This window comes from Epinephelus lanceolatus, chromosome 3 (genome assembly GCF_041903045.1).
Source record: "Epinephelus lanceolatus isolate andai-2023 chromosome 3, ASM4190304v1, whole genome shotgun sequence".
NCBI lineage: Eukaryota > Metazoa > Chordata > Actinopteri > Perciformes > Serranidae > Epinephelus > Epinephelus lanceolatus.
Genome location: NC_135736.1, coordinates 18,387,303 through 18,410,264, shown reverse-complemented (window position 1 = coordinate 18,410,264; position 22,962 = coordinate 18,387,303). Strand labels below are relative to the sequence as shown.

The 22,962-nt window shown below is 41.3% G+C and overlaps 2 protein-coding genes across 2 annotated transcripts; one reads left to right on the top strand and one right to left on the bottom strand.

Moving 5' to 3' along the window:
• Nucleotides 1-5,827: 5,827 nt before the first annotated feature.
• On the top strand, nt 5,828-12,562 carry LOC117254705 (zinc-binding protein A33-like). Its single transcript, XM_033623095.2, has 7 exons — nt 5,828-6,166; nt 9,233-9,328; nt 9,456-9,692; nt 9,786-9,808; nt 9,895-10,013; nt 10,101-10,315; nt 11,747-12,562. The coding sequence occupies exons 1-7, from the start codon at nt 5,942-5,944 to the stop codon at nt 12,437-12,439; spliced, it is 1,608 nt and encodes a 535-aa protein (XP_033478986.1). The 5' UTR covers nt 5,828-5,941; the 3' UTR covers nt 12,440-12,562.
• A 1,283-nt stretch (nt 12,563-13,845) lies between these two features.
• LOC117255464 (long-chain fatty acid transport protein 1-like) lies at nt 13,846-20,951 on the bottom strand. The gene is made up of 14 exons (XM_033624412.2): nt 20,737-20,951; nt 20,022-20,199; nt 19,746-19,884; nt 19,352-19,607; nt 19,099-19,266; nt 18,418-18,487; nt 17,319-17,410; nt 16,542-16,651; nt 16,250-16,459; nt 16,036-16,162; nt 15,761-15,898; nt 14,568-14,732; nt 14,275-14,421; nt 13,846-14,191 (listed from the first exon to the last, which is right to left on the bottom strand). The coding sequence occupies exons 2-14, from the start codon at nt 20,189-20,191 to the stop codon at nt 14,034-14,036; spliced, it is 1,950 nt and encodes a 649-aa protein (XP_033480303.2). The 5' UTR covers nt 20,192-20,199; nt 20,737-20,951; the 3' UTR covers nt 13,846-14,033.
• Nucleotides 20,952-22,962: the final 2,011 nt, after the last annotated feature.

The following is a 22,962-nucleotide window of genomic DNA, read 5'->3' as shown; positions in this document are numbered from 1 at the left end:
CATGTATCTCTGTTTGACAGTGATCTAAGAGGGCCCTGGATTCTGGTGAATCTTCACACCAGAGTGCTAACAGATGATACACAGTCAAGGCAATGGGTGGGAAAAGGTGGCATTGAAACATGAGGAAATTTGTCTGGCTCATGATTGGGAACAGCGATAAGAGAACTATACCAAGTTGCAGCTTGTAGCATACTGGCCCACTGTGTCTGTTCCTGGTGTGATCCAGTGGCCCGACACACTGGGGCACTGTAAGGGTGCTGTATGATGACAGGAAATGCTGTGGGGCAATCCCAACATGCCAGTTTACCACCTGATTTATCTGCAAAAGCACAGACATGCACACACATTAAAGTGTGTTTGTTGCATAGAACTATAGAAACGTATACAGACTGCGAATAGACAGGAAATAGCAGCTGTAGTCTAAGAGCATTCTTAATGTGTCGGCACATGTCACCCACTAACTCACAATGCTTCTTGTATGGAGGTGCAAATATGGCATCCAGAAATCACCAGCTCTGTCTTACACCCCCAACTGCTTTCAAATAGCTGGAGCATTTAAAGTCACATCCACCCCCCCTCCCCCCCCCCCCCACACACACACACACACACACACACATGTGCACAGAATGTACAGATCAGGCTACAGTAGAGGAACCAGATGTAGGTCAGGCAACAGATGGCTCCTCCATTACTGTCTATACCTGTTTGGAATCACAACTCTCGACTGTAAAACTATTAGTGACCTGTAGGTGGCGATGTGTCCAGCATCCCATCCAGATACAGGGGCAAAGTACTCTCCAACACAGTCCCATCGTGAGCAATAACATCCTGGAGCACAGAGCCCAAGTTTGTTTAAAGGGATAGTTCACCCCAAGTTCAAAAATACATATCTTTCATCTTACCTGTAGAGCTATTTATCAGTCTAGATTGTTCTGGTGTGAGATGCAGAGTATTGAAGATATCGGCCGAAGAGGTGTCTGCCTTCTTTAGAATGTAGTGCAACTAAATGGCACTTTGCTTTTAGTGATTTCAGTGCTTAAAAATACATTTGAAAACTTAGCAGCAATGTCTCTTTTCAGAAAGGATGATCCCATTACTCAAGATAATCCACAGACCTTGTTGTGCGCAGCTTTATGTAGGAACTATTTTCTGTTTATCAAAGTACACCCACCAACCATATCTCCGTGCAGAAGGAAGCATGTATCTACTACTAGCTCACTTAGCACCACTGAGCTAACCACACAATACAGCTTAGCTGAGGAGGACGGCATTGATCTTTGCCTCTCATCCATGATGCATGCTTCCTTCTACCCAGTGATTCGGTTGGTGGGTTTAGTTTGGTAGAAAGAAAATCATTCCTACATGAAACTGCTCTCAGCAAGGTCTGTCGATTATCCTGAGTAACCGGGTCATGATTTCTGGAAAGAGACGTCGCTGTTGAGTGTTTCAAAGTTCAAGAGAATGAGAGAAGGCAGACATCTCTACGGCCAATATCTCTAACACTCAGTAACTCACACCAAGACAATCTAGACTGATAAATAGCACTACAGGTAAGAGGAAAAATATGTATTTTGGATTTTGGGGTGAACTGTCCCTTTATAAAACCTTCCAGTTTTAGCTTGACATTTCTAAAAATGCACTGAAGTAAATATTTTTGATGTTCTTACAGGGTGCTGAACAAAAGGGCGGGGTTCAGTGGACTCCATGTGTTTGTTCCTCATGTTGGTCAGTAGATTTGAGCTGAGGTGATGTTGATATAGAGGAGCTAACGTCTCCATGATGTCAGCAGTATGCTTTGTTCATTAACACAGGAAAAACTAGATGTCAGCATTTTATTACCAGCAAGCAGTGTAAAGTTTGAGTTAAACACAAAAGGAAAATCGTGAATGCATAAGTGGAGAAGTTATGCTTCCAAACAGTCGCCAGATCTCTGCCACACTGAACCCCTTTGGGCAGCACACAAACCAACAACATTTTCTTAACATCTCAACATCGGACAGTGACTGGGAAGCATATGTAAGATTAGATGAACATTTGGATACACACATAGTCTTGAAAGCAGCATGAGACATCATTTCGACAGGCTTACCTGAGACGTACCTGCACTCTTTGGAGTTTAGGTGACAGGTAAGCTTCCCTACCATTCTCTTTCATCTGTCTCTTTCCTCTTGTTTCATACTGTCCTGTCACCCTTATACCGGTTGTAATTGTTTGTCCTCACCCTTTAGATGACTCTTTCTCCACCCACCTTCTTCACTCGCATGTCATATCATTGTGGTGGACTTGACAGTCAATACATGACTGACAAGAATAGACAATCAGAAGACAAGACAAACATGGCGAAACAACATCTAACCCCATCAACCCCATCTCTCATTGTAGTTATTGTGCAGCAATGTTAGATAATGGAATCAGCATGAGGGACTGTATATCAGAGAGAGTGAGGACTTTTCTCAGAATTTAAATGATGAATACAGTCACAAGTAAACTGACACTGACTGAAGAGAAATGGAGGGATGGCGAAAAAGGAGACAGTACTTCACCCTCTCAACACTCGGGACTCAGGCCACAAAATCCATTTTCTTGACATGATGTGACTAATGTTAAGTGGCGCAACCCACAATCAGCTGTTGTAATTGATCAACCTGATGTCAGAGCTGTGCAGTCGACAGGGGAAATTGTGTGCCGCAGCAAGAGAACCACTTTTAAGAGCAATACAGTGAAGCTTTTAACTTCACCACTGTCATCACCTTCACCGTCTCAAAAACTCTTCATGTCACAGGAGAGAGAGGTAACAGTTGGCTTTCGGGATTATCAGAGCCGAGGAGGAGGACAGCAGAGAAAGAGAGGAGACAGCAGACAGAAAGAAACATGGAGCAGAGAGCTCTGCGAAACCATTACAGAAAATACATGCAGCACACGTGCAGAGACAGCTACCGTACTGTGATGTGTTTCATCTTGTCTCAGCCAGTGTGTGAAAGCCTGCTGCTCAGCTGTGTGGCCAATTCTGTCACAGAAATCGGGTCTGATGATGGAGGTTTGCACAAACCATGCATGTATAGTAGCACCCGTATAAACAGTGTAGGTGCGGGTATGTCTATAAATTGTAACCTTCATGAGGCAGTGACAGAGGCCATGTTCACAGGCATCAGTTCACAGACATGTTGGCTTCTGCCTGTTATCTCTTTAAAGGTCCAGCGTGGATTTAGGTGCGTCTATTTGCAGAAATGGAATATAATATCTATAGCTATGTTTTCAGTAGTGTATAATGACCTGAAATTAAGAACTCAACGCATTATTTTTACCTTAGAATGTGCCGCTGGTATCTACAGACATGGGAGGGGCCTCTTCCATGGAGTCTGCCATGTTGGTCTACAGTAGCCTGGAATGAACAAATCAAACACTGGCTATAGAGAGGGCCATGTCTTCCACATGCTTGGCAAGATTCAGTTCTGCAACCTCACAGCTAGATACCACTAAAGCGGCTTTCACATGATAAGAACAATGCGCTTCGCTCACCGCCAGGTGTGGCGCAGAGGTCAGAGGTAAACTCGGTCAAAGTTCAAATAATTTCAACTCTGAGCGCAGCGCTCGGAAAATCCAAGCGGTGCGCGACGCCAAGGGTAGCGGTGGCGCTTTGTCAGGCGTTGCCGCCCTCTCCATAGACGAACAATGGGACAGCCAGCGCAAAGCGGTTTTACAGCTGATCATGTGTAGAGGCCTTTTATCCTACACTGTACCTCAACTAGAGTGGTGCAGGAATGAGTCCTAAAATCCGAAAATGAGTTAGCACTCCTGGTTTCGTCGTCTTGAAATCAATGGATTTTTGGTTAGATGCCTGAAATAAGGTCTGTGGTAAACACAAGCTTAACAGACTGTCACATTTTGGTCTAGGACATAAAATATGTCAGTAAATACCCCACTCAAGAATTCTGAAGCTTTTACGTGTCTTTAAAAAGATGGCTGCTAACAAGTGAGCGCCATCATGCCGAACATGACTTAACAGCCTTTTTGTAGTGGCAACCGTGAGGTAGTTTGTCTGTAGCCTAACTTTAGCGTTTTACTTCCAGTGATTCCATTTACACTTCAAAAATAATAAAAGTGGTGTTCATTTGTGAAGACTGTTTTACAGGTTATTTCACTGAACAACACGTGTAAGTGTCAGAAAGTTTGTTGCCACAGATCTTATTTTCTGCATGAATCCATAAAGGAACCAGGATGAAGCTAACTTTCATTTAGGCCTATAAGAAAATGTCATCCCTGCAGCTCTCCAACAGATTTTTTTTAATTTATTTTATTTTCATTTAACCTTTATTTAACCAGAAAAACCTCAAGATTAAAAATTTCCTTTTCAAGAGTGTCCTGGCCAAGACAGGCAGCAACCTAAGTTACAGACAGACAACATAGAACAAAAATACAGAATTACAAATGTAAAGCTCTAAAACAAGCAAAATAAAGCACAAAATAAGATTACTACAAAGAAAAACCAAAAAGTATGTTGATAAAATGAAACTTAAAAATGCAAAAAATGGCAACAACTCATGATAACAAAGACCAGCTAAGACACAACGTGACACTGCCATATAGAAGACTGTGTACAAAAGTCCTGCAACAGTGCTTTGAAATGGCAGAGAGGAACCACTGAGTGCAACTTTAAGTCCTTCTGCAGATAAATGCTCGCTTGCCAAACTCTGTACGTACACTCGATACAGACAATAAAAACATGTTTTGTAATTGGAGACCATAGCCATTTTCAATTTCTAAAATTATTTCTTTGCTGCTCTGTTTCTTTGTTTTTCAAGGTTTTAAATCATGAAGATCTACTAAGCGATGGAGCTGTCTGCTAACAGTAAAAGTACAGTTTCAACATTCTGCAGGAGAAGGGCAATGTGTAAAACTCCTGAAATCCTCTGTACATAACATAAATGTGGATTTTTTTTCTTAATAAAATCAAAAATAGTTTTGAATTCTTGGTAAAGAATTGTAAGCAATACTACTTTTATCATTAATGAACAATTCTGCTAATCATACGGTTTGGAAGATTATTCATTGAAATCATTCAATGCTCTAAAACTAAACTACATTTCAAAAAAGTAATTACCCCATACTTCTCTTGAGCGCTAGCTAATTCACAGCTCAAAATGTGCTGAGAGGACTGTTAAAGAGTTGGCATGACATGGACACATACTTATGGTCATGTCTGTCTTATCATGTATCACGTTGCAAATTGAGAATAAACAGATTACATGTCAATCATTTCATTTCAGAGCATACCGCATGATTCAATGAAATACGATCCGCCTGTCAGGGCTGATCTGGTCTCCATGTTCTCCACCAGCTCAAATTGTTAAAGGCCAGTGAAACTAAATCCATTTAACATAGCTCAGGCCTGGCATGCAGTACATAAAGTACCACTGTATGGCTCCAAAAATATACAATAATCTAATACTACATGTGGAAGTGTATAAAAAAAAAGCACCTAGTTGCAGCTTGTTTTTGCTTGCAAGGTACAGTATGTCGTTTAGTGGAGGAGCATACCTCTGTGGGGAGATGGATAGCAGAAAGAGTTAAAGTAACAAGCAAAGGCACAGGAATAAGCTGGGCCTTGGGATGTGAGAGTATACCATAAATCACAGGATCATGAAAGTCACACTTCAGAGTGATGTATGGCTGCATCTGGTGTAAGCACATTGGCAAAGATTCAAGATTAAGACGGAGCGTGTAAACAGATCTACTGTAAGTAACTTCAGTGCTGCTCAGAGATGCTGCACATAGATGGAACATGAATCAAGGCTCCTTCATGGCAGCTGGACATAGAACACTGATCCCGTCTCGTTATATGTCCCGCCATGTTCCCACTTTTCATCTGTTTCGTCTCGCTGCTTCAGTCTGACCACGAACCAAGCTGGCTTCAGCTCTAGAGACCACCAGCAGTCCATCCATGAGCTGCCAATCCTTCCTCCCCGTCTCCCTTCACCAAGCAGAAGCGGAGGGCCTTGCCTCGACGCCCTGGTCTGTTGACTCTTCAGAGCGGTGCGAGGAACATGACGAGAGCCTGTCTGTGTTCTGTTTGGATGACCTGGAGCCTTTATGTCAACTATGTGCAGCTTTGAGCCACGCAGGACACAGAGTGTACCTCCTGACCGAGGCTGTGACTGACTGCAAGGTAGGAATCAGGTATCAGGCTCCTCAGCTGAGACATATTAACTGCACTGAAAACATCAATTCTACAACTGATGGAGTTATGTGAGCCCTTTAAGAGAAGTGTCACTCTAAATCTGGGTCATCAAATGGCTGCTACTCTTTCTTTGGCTCACCAGACACAAAAGGCAGCATTGTAAAAAGCAGACAAATAGTCATTACTGTGTTTCTAGTTTTACAAAGTAAAACACTGGCTCCTTTCTGGCTTGTGTCCCCTGAAAACAAAGCTACTTCTTCATGTGACCCACTGCATGTTTATTTGTCCGTGACTTGTGAGCAGTTCAACCAAATGTTTTCTCAACAGCCCTTGACCTTTATCTTTGTGCTATTCAGATAATAAAATATGCCCATGTTGTTCATCCTACGATGTTATTCTCTAAAGAAATCTAATATAATTGAGTAAATGTTTCTCCGTTGGCCTGTTTCTGTTTCTACCTTTGTTATGTAACTTAAAAATAGCAACATCTGACATCTGTTGCCTCTTTTTTGGTGACAGGAATTAAAATTAGTCATCTCTAATATTTGTTGTGTTGTAGTTTCCGGATATGAAGACAGTTGGAGAACAATTACAAAACAGGATGTAGGCTCTATGGGATGTTTTTTTTCTCCTGGCAACTATCATATTTTTCCAAAAAGGATGTGCAGATTATTAGGCATTCTCAAATGACTTTCGAATTAGTGCATATGGCTGCCATAAATGGAAAAAAAACATGTCCCCGAGTGAGTGAGCCCCAGGATCCCCCTTACAATGTCTGGCTCCACCCCTGATGTAAGTGTGTTTCAAGGCCTCAACGACTGAAACAATGATGAATTATTAGAGCAGAGTCTAAAAAAATGACTATATTTCTGTGACGCTGAATATATCTTTATTCTCTCCTATCATATTAATCATCTCGTAAGGTTTATCTTGCGACTGCTTTGAGAGAGCCGCTGAAGTGAAAGGCCTGAAATAGGCCCCCTTAATCCTCCACCGAAAGCAATAAAGCATCATGCTGAAGGGTTGGATACAGAGCAACTGGCAGGAATTCACTGTTTTCCTAAAGGACGCTTCAACAGGGCAGATGATTGCCAACGAGAGCGCTCGTATGCTGGTTTTCTAGTTAGAGCCACCCCGCTGCCACAGAGCCAAACAAAACATCAGCACAAAGATGTCAAATAACAGCAGAGCTCCCAACAGCTCTGGCTCATCCAAGATTTGGACCCTGTCTTTCGCAAAGAGCGAGGGTGCCCTCTCATGACTGATTCGATACTTTTTCATTAACATGCTTCCTGCAACCACAGCAAGTGGATATTTCAACAAGGAGCCAGTCAGGCATTCTTTCATCTCCTGTAAATATTTATTTTCCTGCCCAAACAGATGCCGTCTGTTAATCCAAGATTAGTTTACACAGGCAGAATTCAGAGTGAGTTTAAAAGAGGCACCGAGCTGAAAACTAAGCTGGTAATTACTGTTGCTATCATCGTGTCACAAATGCATGTTTAGAGCTCATCAGACATGCAATTTGACCTGCACACACACACCCACACACCAAAATGCTAAGAATAACCTGAAGAGCTGGTGGATTACATTAAATTCCTGTGAAGTCAGTGTTGTATTTTTAAATATTTCTGATTTATTACAAACAACATTTTAATATGTTAGCTGGTTGGAATCTTAATTACTAATTATGTTGTTTTGTAGTTTGATCAGTAAAACTTGAAAGTGAGCTTATATTTTGTATGTATGTAAAGTCTTAGAGCTCCTGCACACCTGGGGTCCACCCACACAGGTGTTTTCACTTATTTTGCTTGATTAGGACTCTTCTCAGGATAATGTACCCATTTTGGGGTTTCATCAAAATCTAAAATACTTATTTTTCTCCCTACTATTGCTATTTCTTCCTACTATTGCTATTTATCAATTTTGATTTTTTTTTTTTTTTTTTTTGTTTGTTTGTTTGGTGTGAGCTGCCGATGTTGGAGATATCAGGTCTAGAGATGTCCGTCTTCTCTCAAATAAAATTGAACTAAATGGAGCTCGGCTTAGGGCTGATGGCTAATTTAAATCACTATATCCTCCTGAGACAGTGTGTCCTCATATGAGGACATCACATTCTGGGTTTGCTGCATCTTATGCTTCATTCTGCTTATCTTTGACCTGTTGTTCTCATTCGTGGACACTTTTTGTGCCATCTAGTGGTAGCAGGGGAAATACCTGTTCATATGTATATATGTATATACCATCAACCTGTCAGGGACTGCAGATGAAAATTAGCCTATATGGCTAAATCTGGCACATTTACGTGACTTAAGTGATCATGTTAATTAATGTGCACTGTCCCTTCTTAAATAAAATAAACATAAACTTAAACCTTCATGTGAAAACAAGATGGCAGCCACCTCTGCCAAGTCAGTCTGCAGCCAATCCTGACACAAACGGAACAAGGTTCAAAACCTGATCAGGTGTTGTGGTCAAAACTTGTTTGTTTAGGCTTATTAATGTTTGTAATTTGATATGTCATACTCATGTGACCAATTTCAACAATAACAAAGGGACATTTCTTGCTTGGAGTATGGAGCAAAGAAAATTGATGCAGAGTTTCTAAATGATAAATCCCAGACTTTTAGATTTGTTTCATTATTTGTAATTTAGTTTTTTTTCCACAACAACATTCAGACATTGAAATAAGCAGTTTTATACTTTATTAGACATTGTCACTATTAAAAATAAATCCAACGTCCTCATATGAGGACATAATTTTTCTGAAAACTACTTTCTGTTCAAAGACAATGTTTAGTTTTTATACTCATCAGGTCGGACTGATCCCAAACAGCATGGAACAGACAGAAGCCAAGGTCTCAGAAGGATCTATAATTTTGTGTATAAAATATTAACCTGCAAAATTATTCATAAATGTAGCAGTCAAATATCTTACTATAGTAAACAAAAAGTATTTGCACTTAAGTGTACTTTGTCTTTGACTACCCTGTGATAGTGGCAACAGATATGGATGGAGCATTGTTTAAAAGTCATTCTCCTTTTGGCCCCTAGGCAGAGCTCAGAACATCACTAAATGGACTGAAGAGGAAGAAGACTGACTTTGAGAAAGTCGCTCAGACCTGTGAACATGCATTCGGGCATAACGAGGTAGAACTGTGACTAAAAATGGAAACAATCAAAGTTCAGATGCATTGCTAACTGTCATGATTGGGTCATTACTTCAGGACGTCCTCTTCTTTCCTCACACTTTTCTTGCTTTTTCTGTTCTTCCCAGGCTGAGGCCAAACTCGCAGAGGAGCTCATGAAAAAGGAATTTGAGAGTCTTCACCAGTTTTTGAGAGATGAGGAAGCAGCCAAGCTACTTGCTCTCAGGGAGGAACGAGACGAGAAGAGGAGAAATGCAGAAGAACAGGTAGACAGTATAATTCAGGTGATACAATCTCTTGAAGAGAAGATCCAACTGGTGGAAGAAGAGCTAGATGCAGAAGGAGACGGGGTTGGATTTTTAGAGGTAACATCAATCAAATGTTACATAATTAGTCAATGAATGAGAGCAGGTGTTTGTATTTCAAACAGTAATCATACAAACTCTGCTTTTTTACAGCACTACGAAGACGTGATGAATAGGTATGGGACTTTTTCACACATACAAGTACATACACATGCAAATGCACCTGTTTAACTGTCTGCATGTTCATGTTTATTCACTGCAGTACATGGATAGATGACATGGAGCCTCTTGAGGTTTACAAACCTCTAATAGATGTGGCCAAACACGTGGGTAACCTAAAGTATGCCGAGTGGGAGAAGATGAAACACATCGCCCCATACAGTCAGTCTCTTCCTATGCATACACTTTCTGATTACTTCCTGTCCATTTTCGCCGTCAGTACCCTCTGAGCCCCTTTGTGTCTTCCAGCTCCAGTGACTCTGGACCCCAGGACAGCTGGTCAGTCCCTGAGGGTGTCTTCTGGGTTAAACAGTGTCCATATCAGCCCTGGACCCTCACAGGGGCTGGAACAAAGTCTGGATGTTAATGTCCCTGTCCCAGCTAACCCTGAACGTTTCCACCCTTGTTCCTGCATCCTGGCGAGAGAGGACTTTGACTCAGGAGTGCACTGTTGGGATATTGAGGTATTACATACTGTCTGTACTAGAGCCTGAGCAGTATTATAACTGGTAAATACTGGCTTTAGAACACTGGCTAGAATTGTTGTGTTTTCATTACCTTAGAACGTTTATATCTACACACAGAGCAGGTCAGGGTCGCGACATTCACATTTTTGTGTCAGACATTGTACTTACCTTATATGCTTGGCACATGGGAGAAGTTTCAGGTCTGCAACCTCAGACTAGATGCCAATAAATCCTACACACTGGACCTTTTGGTACTTTGGACCTAAAATAAGGCAGCTTGTACAGCAGCTCTATGCTTCAAATTATGACACTCTATGTGGCCATAGTAGTTATGACGGGAGCAGAGGAGGAAGTCAGGTGATGTAGTATAAAGAGTGACATAGTCTGTGTACTGAGGAGGCCAGGTGGAAAAAATGGGTCAAATATACATAGGACTTTCACTCAGAAGATTGCTGTGTGTGTGTGTCCTGTGTGATACCAAAAGTCAACATTAACTTATTTTAATTGTAACTATGTAAATTGACTTCATGTACTTAATTTACGTCACATACATAATGTACTTAACACACTTCACGCACATAACATGCCTACTTATTTAAACCCAACCATGATCTTTTCCTAAACCTAACTGGAAGTTTATTTTGAAAAGACACGATATCCTCCTGAGATGCCTTTGTTTGGTATGATTTTTTATTATCTCCCAGCTATTTGGGATGAGTAGGGCCTGATAAGGATAAAATGATGATAATTAAGTTCCAATGTCTTCAAACAAGTACTTCCTAATTAACAGCGTCTTAGCTTGTTACTGTTGCTAAAACTGGTCAAATTTGTTGCCACATCAAACTACTAACATTATTAATCATAAATAAACAAGTTCAATCATAAAATGTGGTCAGGGTTTGGACCTTGTTTACTTTTGTGTCGGAATCAAGACCAACTAAGCAGAGATGGCTGCCATCTTGATTTTACATGGATTAGTGTATTTTGCTCTTATTACCACTAGATGGCACAGACAGGTGTCCACAAAGAGGACAACAGGTCTCAGTTAAGTAGAATGAAGTATAAGGTCCAGTAAATGTGATGTCCTCATATGTGATGTAGGTTCTCAGGAGGATATGCATGTAAAGAGCGTAAACTGACACTTACAAAACTGCCGCTAAGAGGGTGTGTAGAGGATCATAGTTTGAAGCATAGGACCACTGACCAAGCCACAGTGTTTGATGAGTAAGGAGTAAGAATGTGTTTGTCACTGATATGAAAAATGTGTGAAATATCCTGCCATATATTGATTTTATTTGCTTGTAATTATTGCAAATGGTGTCAGCCTCAATTCCTTGGGCTCTAGTATACACATGCCTTGAGACACGTTTCTGAATCCTTCCTGTCGTCCACCCTGTTTGCCTAATCTTTCTGTATTGATTTCAACAGGTTGGCGACACCAACAATTGGACAGTTGGTGTTGCTGCTCAGTCAGTGTCCAGAAAAGCAGAGTTTGAGGCCTGTCCAGAGGCAGGACTCTGGTGTATCAGCCTGCAAGAAGGAGAGTACCGAGCTCTGGCCTCTCCTGCTCAGACCCTATACTCAGACCACCTCAGCAGGGTCCGTGTGAAGCTGGACTGGGATGAAGGGATGCTGGAATTCATAAACCCTGACACTGACACACATCTTTTCATGTTTAGACATCGCTTTATTGAGAAGGTGTACCCTTACTTTCAGAGTATATCGTTGAGTGGGGGCTTTGCTTTGTTGGCACAAAGAGTGAAGGTCAATGTGGGGTCAGATTATGTCCCTGTGGAGGACACTGCTTTCTCTGAGGAGCATCAGGTAATGAAAGGTGAATCTTGTACTGAGGGAAACAATAACACCACATCTGCCAACAGCAACAGAAAGATGTCAGAGAGCAGACATCTGATGGAAGACAAAAACTTGCCAATTTGTTCTCTGAGACAGGAGAAGAAAACCAAACCTCAGAGACGCACCTTGAAGGAGCAGCTCATTAAAACAAAACCCGCTGGAAATGAAAAGATAAAAGACGACAAACCTGTTATTCATCAGAGCAGCAAGCCCAGGTTCCTCATGAGGTACGAGGTTTCACTGAGCAGAGCTCGTCATCAAAAATGAATCTGACAGTCACAAACAAATCCAGATGAATCACGCTGATCATATGGTTTATCGTTTGTGTGTTAAATAACAAGATCCTGCAGCCATACTGAATTATAATGCCATCTTTTACTTCCATACAAGTGTTATTCTTAGTGTGTTGTGATGCTAGCAGCATGGCTTTAGGGATGGTACGATCAGTCGGTCCACCACTTTGGACCACATGGAAAATCTCAACAACTATTGGATGGATGTTTTACAGACATTCTATGGAAACTAATGACGTTGGTGATCCACTGAATTCTCATCTAGTGGACATTTGTGGTTTTAAATGAAATGTCTCAACATCTATTAGATGGTTTGCCATGAAATTTAAAACAGACATTCATGTTTCTGTCAGGATGAATTTTAATGAATTTCATGATCCCATGATGTTTCATTTGGCAGCATCATGTTGTCAAAATTTAATTTGCCCAGTACTTTGGTTTATGACAAATACCTTCAAAATGTATGACCTACTGTTTCCATCATAGCTTTACTTTGTAGTTATTGCTATTAGCAAATATTAGCATGATAACATGCTAAATGAAGATGGTGCACATGCTAAATATTATAACTGCTAAACATCAACATGTTAGCATTGTCATTGCGAGCTTGTTAGTATGCTGACGTGAGCATTCGGTGCAAAGCATGGCACAGCCGCTACCATAGATGTAGACTCTTAAGTTTTTGTTTAAAATACATTTCAGAATTTGATTGGATTTCACTTTTAAGGAGTGTTATGAAAATGTATATTTGCTGTGTGCTCACCAGTATTTAATTCCTCTGAAACTGTTTACATTAAATTGAAAGCTGAGTTTTAGACCTATTTGTCCAGGGTTTTTTTGTTCGTTTGTTTTGTTTTTTCTTAAATTGATGTTAAATTTTGGATGCCATTAACTGTTACAGGCGTATATTTTTTATTGACATCATTTAATTGTATATAAAATGACACAGATATCATTAAAAGTAATACACCGCAATTCGTATATAAGGTACGTAACCATGAGCCAGTAATTATGTATATAAGAGAGCTGCGATCACATGACCAATGAGCTGACAGGAGTAAAGAAGGAAGTAGTATAAAGACAGGAAGTCCGCATAAGGATTCAAGCCAGGGTGGCGGAAGGGTCAGACAACACAGGACTTTCCCTAAGGAGAGAACTTTTAAGGCTGTCACCATGTTCCTTTTTTTAAAATCTTACCAAAGTTACGTTACTTGCCTAAATCTAACCCGTGTAACTTTACATAAAGCGCACTGTTTGTGGAGCACTAATTTATTAGATATACGAACCATCATATGAGCATTTTATAAGATATAATAATTGTTGTATGAGGACATGTTGCCAAGTGTAAGATACTGTACAGTGTGAGAAAAAATACAGTAATTCGGTTAAAAAAATAGATGAGTTTTATTGCAAAAAACAGCAACACAATGGTATTTCCACGTCAGTATGTAGAGATGTATTTGCCCTCTAGAGAAACATCCCTGTGGTTTTTCTCTCTCTCTCTTTCCCCTTTGAAATATACACACTATCCTCTTCAAAAGTCTGTATCTTCTCAGCCTCCTCCTGTCTCATAGGCGCACTTTCCCCTCCATGATGGCATTATATAGTTCATCAGTAACTGCCTCGTAACGCCCAGCACGACTGTTCAGAAAATAAATCTCGTCGTCTGAGTCTTGTGGCTGGTATCCTTCCCTCTGCAGCCGTGTCTTCTGGATTTTGAAGGTACCTGAGGACAGAAGGCAAAAATTAAATTAATTTGCGACTTTTTGAATGTGTGTGTATTCGCATGACCTTGCATGACTGTCTCACCTGTAGTGTCAACAGATGGCATGAGTCGCAGAAACATGGGGCGTGCGTAGGAAGGCAGGGCTTTCTGTACAGCGATCAAGAATGCCTCGAGGTCAAACTGGCCTTCTGTGTGAGCTATTGCAGCCATACCGGCCTTCCCCTCCACACCTGCACACAGACAGACAGACAGACAGACAGGTGAGGTAATGAACAGGAGACTATATGATGTAACAGCCACATTAAGCCTTTAATCGTTTGTCTTTAATTAACGTGGCTTTGTTAGTTTTTCCCCGTCCTGACTGTTTCATCTCTACCTGGTACAGAAACTCCGTAGACAGCTACAACAGTGTGTCCCAGCAGGCGGCTGAGGACTCCCTCCACCTCTGTTGTGGAGACATTCTCCCCTCGCCAACGAAACGTGTCGCCACTGCGGTCCCTGAAATACATGTAGCCATATTCATCCATCACCAGAATGTCACCTGGGACACAGACAGGGAGAGAAACAAATAGATACATAAATAATAACAATAATCATCATCATCATCCCAGAGGCGATCACAGAGAGAAAGAGGCAGAAGCAGAAGTCTGTAGTGATGATGACTCACCACTACAGTTTTGACTTTAATATGATGTGATGATGATTCACTGCTTCACTGTGTTGTTTGTAAATGTGGCAATTATGGACTTGATTAAAGATTTCTTACGATGACTCTTGAGACGTAATGTCTCCTATCATGGGCAGATTGAAAGACAACATCGGAGGAGCACACACCGACTTTATAGCTGTAAAGCCTCTTTTTGTTTTTGATTTGCATCTTCTTGTGTCTTTTTGTAGTTGTTCTGTGTTATTTTGTAATTGTTTTGATCTTTTTTGCGGGTATTATTCGTGTGTGATTGTTTTGCCCTTTCTTGTAGTCATTTTGCATCTCTCTGTGGTCATTTTGTGTGTCTCTGTGGTAGGTTTTGCCCCTTTCCGTAGTCCTTGTGGGTCTCTTAGTGTCTCTTTGCAGCTTTCTGGATGTTTTTGTGTTTCTTTGTGGTGATTTTGAGTGTCCTTCTGGTCGCTACATGTCTCTCTAAATAACATTTTGCAGGTTTAGGCCAGGGGAGCCCCTGACATTTTAAGCCCCTGGGCCTTGTTCAGGAATCCATCCGTCCACACTGTGTGTCCATAAGTTTTTGTATGTGTTGCTGTCTTCTATATTTCTGTTGTATGTTTGTGGGGTTTCAGGTTCATTCGTGTCTATTAATCATCTTTTTTTTTTCACTCATAAAGAGCTGGAACATATACCAGCATGCGCCGAGTGGAAGACGGGAAACACAATGGACAGGTTCCCATTGTGTCATCACAGACAGTGATTCACTGATGTTCACATTTTAATTTAAAGTCTTCGATCCAGCTGTGTTATACAGCATGTGTTCAGACAGTGGGCGGGAGCGTGTATGAGCACAGACAGTTGATCATCATTATTCTGACTGTATTCTAAAGAGACACAATGAAACACACCTGAGACATAAGCAGAGTCCCCCATCTTGAAGACATTTTGAGCAATTTTACGACTGGTGGAATCCCTGTCAGCGTAGCCGTCAAATCTCCTGAGTGGATCAGAGTGGTTGATGCGTCCCACTAGCATGCCTGGCTCACCTGCAGAGACAGAGAGAGGAGGGAGAAGAGAGAAGAGGACATTTTGGTACATTTGTAACACTCTTATTCTGTTATGGCTTTGTGTGTGTGTGTGTGTGTGTGTGTGTGTGTGTGTGGGGGTGTGTGTGTGTTCTCACCAGGCAGACAGGGTATACAGAGTCCCTGTGAATCCCTGAGCAGCTCTCCGTTCTCCTCCTGCACCTTGACCAGTCTGATGGGGTAAAAACTGGGCAAGATGCGACTGTTGAAGCCACACGCCCCCACCTGGGCATATAAGACAAGTACATGAGACAGGACGCACTTTGTAGAATCCTTCACTTTACCTCGAAGTCATTAAAAAACAACACACACCTTTCCGTCGATGTTGAGCAGGCTGCAGTTGCACTCTGTGGCGCCGTAAAATTCCCCGACGTGTCGGATTCTGAACCTCTGGACAAACTCTTCCCACACAGAAGGACGGAGGCCGTTACCAAGGGCAAGACGCACCCGGTGCTGTGCCTCAGATGAACGGACCGGCTGGGCCAACAGATAACGACAAATCTCACCTATGTATTGAATTACCTGGACAAATAAAGAGATCAGTCAGTTTTGGTTTGAGAGAAGTCCTCATTGGTAGCTGAATTTAGTGGCAGGGTGTACTCACAGTGCAGTTGTATTTGACACAGTCATCCCAGAAGCGGCTGGCTGAGAACTTCCTTCTGACTACAACAGTCAAACCAAAGAGTAGACACTGGCCTAAACCCATGATGGTACCTGTACAACATTCACATGATCACATGCATGCAGCGATTATACACATACAAAGACAGACATAATGATAACAGTCAACCTATTCTCTGTCCCCCACAGCTTAACAGATTCTGCTAAGATATTTTCAGTATGCTACTTAGACATAACAATTGGTCTAAGTCAATAGAGGGAAAATACACCAGAATAAGACATCCGTAAATTAGATAGATTACATCATAAAGGGCATACAGATACAGTCCAAGAACTTGGAAACCAGCTACTAGTCTGGTTCACTCAGAAGGGAATACTTAAAAATTTATTGGAGGATCCTGGCACACAGATACACAAGTACAGCAAAGATTACGATTTACTGGTGATGGGTGTGGTGATGTTTTCAGTAATAGTGTTACATCTTCTGAACTGTGGCTGTAAAGTTATTAAGTATGATTATGATCATTATAGTAGCATCATGGTATAATTGGTACGGTATTATAGTTTGAAACATGTCATGTGGGATGAGGGTGGAGTTATGACACTGTTTCGTCTTGTACAGTCTTTTTTTAAATTGAGCTTTTAAAATAGACACAGTGATACAATGTGGGGAGTGAGCTGAATATACAACAATATGACAGCAGTACAGACAGGAAAAAATAGATTACAGCTGGAAGAGAGCAAACTGAGTTAGGCCTACCTGCAGAATGATACAGGGGAAGGCAGTTGTAGATGATGTCATCATGACGCAAGCCAAAGGAGTGGAAACCAAAGGCAGCGATGCGATAATACCTGACAAGAGAGATGGAATAAAGTGACTGGCATCCATCATCACCAGACTTCAGCTCATCAAACACACTGACCAGAGATCCTTATGGTCCTCTTTTTAATTGAAACGCTTGTGGTGATTCAACTGCCAACAGTTTAAAGGTTTTTAATGATCCTTCATGGGTAAATTTTAGTGTAACTGCCCCGACACACGAGGCTGACTGCCAGCTGTTGGTCCAAGTCTGGGCATCAGTCTGCATATGTCTTTCTAGTTTTCACATTGTGTCCTGCACCGTGGGGACACGTAAGCCATTGTCTGTGGTTTTTCGGCCAATTCAGCATTTTGAATTGCCATTGGAGACGCTAAGTCCATTAGTAAGGAAATCCCTCTGATTGGCAGTTCAGCTCAGTGCACGAGAAGAGAAACAGAAGTGAGGAAAGTAAACAAACAGCTAAAGTCGAGAGGGCGTGAGATGGAAACAGACGCCATTAGCCATTGAGCTCTGTAGCAGAAACTGCCCGTAATTGTGTTACTGTTCGCTAGCACATGGTAAATATCATTTGTGCTTTCAACTTCGGGTTGTGTTATTAAAGTGCTAACTGGCTGACTAGCCTTTTCAATTCATCTTCCTGTTTCCTGAATGACGAATACAGACTTCCACCACCTGCTGGTATGGAGGGTTATTGTCTCTAACATAGGCACAGAACGCAGGTGCTAGCTGGCCACTGGTTGTAGTCTTTGCGGTGTGTTCAAGTGCAACATTTTGGCCAAGGCACAGAGAATGTGTTTTTTGATGTCAGTATTGTGACAAAGAGTTACTAACTTGACAATGACAAATGAGATACATGGATGTAAAAACAGTCAGATGTGTGTGGGCAGATCATCAGAGTTGATGCAATTAGGCAGAGTTGTAGCTACTGCAGCGTTTCCTACAACTTGTTACTGCAAGTGTCCCTTATCTAGATCTTTTTTATTTTAATTCCCCCCATAAACTTGACATCAGTTCAGATAAGATCACAGATAAACTCACCGACTGTGCACCACCACAGCTGCCTTCGGCATTCCTGTTGTACCAGAAGTGTAGATGTAGAAAAGTCTGTCTGCGAGGAGAGATGAAATGACAGGAAAACAAAAGTGAGTTGTTAGGGGCTGGGGAATGTTCAGTGCAACCTTTCTTGTTTTTTGTTCATTTGCCAGTGTTTTTCACATGTGTGGTATGCACCCTGCTCCCCCCATCATTCCTTAACATATTTCTGTCTCTCCTCTTGTATCCTCTGTATGTCTGACAGGCTGTGCAAGCAAAGACTTGAAAAGTATGAACTTAGGAATGTCATGTGATAACAGGGTGATAAACAATACAGATAAGCAAATCAATAAGACAAAAGTAAGTTTACGAATATATCACCCACTAACTCAAAAGTGACAGAGACATTTAAATATATTGTACAGACTATCTGTCTACATGCAATTCATTGTTGCATGACATCCACTATTTCTGACATGAGCTGATGATTTGTTTGACAGTCGTGTGTATGTGTGTATTTAAAAAAAACAGAGCGAGTGAAATCAGGTAGTAAGCAGTTCCCTCTGGCAGGCAAAGACTTGCTAAGGAAACGAAGGTGTTGCAATCAAAAAATTTGGAATATGTAACATAGGACATAATATGGCAACATCTGTTGGCCCCATGCACAAACACTCAGCAGAGCCTCACCATTGAAATCCTTCGTGAGTGTGTAGCGTGGCGGGTGTTTGGGCGAACGGTCCAACAGGGCGTTCAGGCTCTGAACCTGGAGGTTGGGAAGCTCCTCTTCGTCGCCCTGCTCTCCACTGCTGAACAAAACCATGTGGGGCTGCAAAGAGCCACTCACCTCTGACACCGCTGGGAGACAATGAAACATCACCTTTAAGTCTAAAAATCTTGGATCTACAGCTTCGTAACTGTTATTGATACAACATGCTCCTACCTTTTCTCATCTCTGTCCCGAAAACCATTGCCCGAGCACCAGATATGCCAACACAGTGCAGCAGCGAGTGCTGTCGAAGGTTGTGGTTGATGAGTGCCGCCTCCACGCCGACCATAGCCAGACCCAACCAGAGAGCCACCACTAAAGGCTGGCTTTCCATGTACAAGGCCACCACATCTCCCTCAGCCCATCCCTGTGCCAGCGCCCAGTGAGCCACGGCATGGCACTGCTCCTGCAGCTCCCTGAAACTCCAAACCTGGCACAAAATGAAAATGGAAATGCAGTAATTTTTGACAACAATACATCTGACAATGGGCTCTGTGATTCTGTTTGATATCCATATCAGTGTCACAGCTGAAGTTGCATTCATTTGTAATCTAAGAGGAGTCCTCACCTCTCCAGTAGCCTCGTAGATCAAAGCAGGTTTGTCTGGATGCAGCCTCACCGTCTGGGCAAACAGGGCAGGGATGGTGCTTCTATTTCGCAAATTACGGTACATGGAAAACCTCACTCGCAGGATGACAAATAGACACCTTTTAGGTACAGAGAAGTAGAAAAAGGAGTAATGAAAGAAAGTGAGAAATAGAACTGGAGTAGGCAGCTTGGAAAATAAATAAATATCAGATATGACAAACACACACACTCATGCACATTCACACAAACTCCTTACATTAGGTCTCTTTTGATGGTGCATAGAGCGACATGTATGAACTTCCAGGAGCCCCTCCACACCACGCAGAACCCCAGCCCTGCCAACAAACTGCAGAGCCAGGGGAGGGAGAGCAGTCTGATGGCCCCAAACACACCCAGGCACATGGTAACACCACTCATCAGATGCATAGTAATACCTGAGGGTATACAAATGGTGACTTCATGGATAACAACAATCAGCATGCTGGGAAGCCCATTTCCACCAGTGTGATGGAAAAGAAAGATCCAGAAGTCATTATAATGGAAACATTTCTTGAAATAATCGCTTAATATCTCAAAATAATGAAAAATATACTAAAATATTGTTGTTGTTTTTTGAGAATGTTTCTAATTATTTTTGAAACACTAAATCAACATTTTGAGACAATTTCTAATCATTTTGAGACACTAAATCATCATTTTGAGAAAGTTTCTAATCATTATGAGACACTAAATCATCATTTTGAGATTTATTAATCATTTTGAGACACTAAATCATTATCTTGACAAAGTTTCTAAGCATTTTGTGATACTAAATCATCTTTTGATAAAGTCTCTAATCATTTCGAGACACTAAATTATCATTTTTAGAAAGATTCTCATTATAATGCCTAACAGGATATTTTTTCATCACACTGGTGTAAATAGGCTTCTATATTAAACACAAAGTCATTGTTAGGTGAAAGGAAGCTTACCTGTCCGAGAATTTCAATCCTGTTCCACGAAGAAATAAAGAAAGGAGTTGACAGCAGCCAGGCGCTCCGCCACAAGTCCAGAGGTGTAGGCTATAGGCTAAGTAAACTTGAGTTTTCGGTGGAGCCACAGCAGCGCAGAGGAGTCGTCATAAGTCAGATGTGTAACATGTAGTGAGCAGCAGCACGTACTTACTGGAGCAGAGAGCAGCGCAGGTTATAACTTATAAACCCTTGCGTCACTGCAGCGCTGCTCCCTGCGGAGTGATTCAGCACCCTCGGGTGTAAACATGTCACGTAGAGTCAGATTTTTCAATCACACATGTCTGATTTAACGTGGAATGAACTGATCGTTTCATGAGTAAGATTCCTGACACGTATCGTAAATGGCATGTGTTGCATTTTTTGAAGTATAATGGAAAATAGAGGTAGTCTAAAAAAACTGCATCAAATCAAAAAGTTTTATCAGCAAAGTGTGTCAAAGGTTAAAGCCAACTGACAGTTATATTATTGGATAATGACAGTGGCAGAATTTTAGAGCAGTTAGCAAACTGTTAGCAGTTCAGATTTGTAAAGTAACTGTTACACCAAATTCTGTGACCAATCCCCTAAAGCAGGGGTGGGCAACCTAAGGATACTGAACCACATCTCTCCAGTGGCTCCCCATGGCTTTAAACAACGAATACCATGGAAATGAAAATATTTTAATTTTCATTTATTATTGCTGATGGCCAAAGGAAATTTTTACATTCTTTAATTGTAAAAATGTGTAGTCTATACAAGCCTCATCTCACTCTGAAGTCGTGGAAATCCGGCGCTTGGACATGGAACTTGTGGTGTCAGAAACCAACGCAAAAAGGTGTCCTTTAATGTCGTCGTGATATGGCTGGTTGCCTTTATAGTTTAATGGCACGTGGCCGTGTCAGGGGGAAACATGAAAGTTAAGGTGGGGAAAGTTTAAGTTGGGCGGGTGGGAGGGGTGGTTTATGGGTCCAACAAACCATGAATTTCACCCGAGAGAGCAATGTTCACGTCCCTTAAGATTCTAAAGCCAAATCCTGTTCTTTTCTCCTAAACCTAAACATGTGTTTTTGTTGCCTAAAATTGTTACCTAAACCTAGCCACACGTTTTTGTTGCCTACTGTGTATTAGTTGTTGAAGGGGGAAAAAATCATCAGTTTGTGTTGCTGTACTGACTAGTGTGTTTATTTTGAAAGAGACTGTATGTAAATGTTAAATTTCCCTGTGAAAACAGTGTATTTTGAAAGAAGACAATGCATGTAACAGGCAGAACTTGATACGTTTGACATTGACAAGTTTTTAACATTTTGTCAATTACCTCTATGGCCTGGCACCTTTTCCTCTAAATATTGCTGAGGTCATCTCTAAATGAACCTCAGTAGCAGTGACTAGTCTTGAATCTTCCTTGCGTGACTAACTATGGACTCCAAATCCAAAAAATGTAAAAGTCTCAGAGGGAAACAGAGACACTAACAATGACAGATTAATTTGCTTTCACCACCAACTCACATCATAAATAGCACTGCTGACCAACCATCTTGTGCTAGAGCATATTAATGAATGCTCATTTAGACCTGTTAGTGGTGTTGATAGGCTGTTTTAGACAGTGTTACCTTCAAAATAAGACTCAAAAAATCCTTTTATCCACTTAAATCCATGTATCTATTCAGTCATGAATTCAGTAAATCATCAGTGTAACTAAGCTTTTCTGCTGTGCTTCCCCTGCACTTTTGCTGTCTGTTTCCTTGGTGCCATAATGTCTACACCGGACATGTGTGTGCTTGTGTTTGTTTGTGTAACAATTATGGCTTATTCTGGACTATTGTGGCTGACATGGACTCACTGCATCATCTTAAATGTTTTCTAAGTGATGCTAAAAATGCTAAAAATATCTGTAATATTATAAGATGGCACACAATCACATAACTCGTGATTTTATGGCACCTGGAAGCCTTATAACATGCTGGTTTGATTTTAAAAAATGTATTGTGAAAATATTTTGATTATAAATCAAACAGTTAATAAAATGCAACATCAATCATAGAATCATTTTTGTTGTCATACCCTTATTATTTCAGCTGCAGTACTCCGATTACCAAAAAAGAGAAAGCAACATGGCGCATGGCTCCTCTTCCAAGTTCTGAGACTCTTTGCTCTGCCCATACAATTTGTCTCAGACTAATGATTGTTTCATGTAAGGCAAATAGT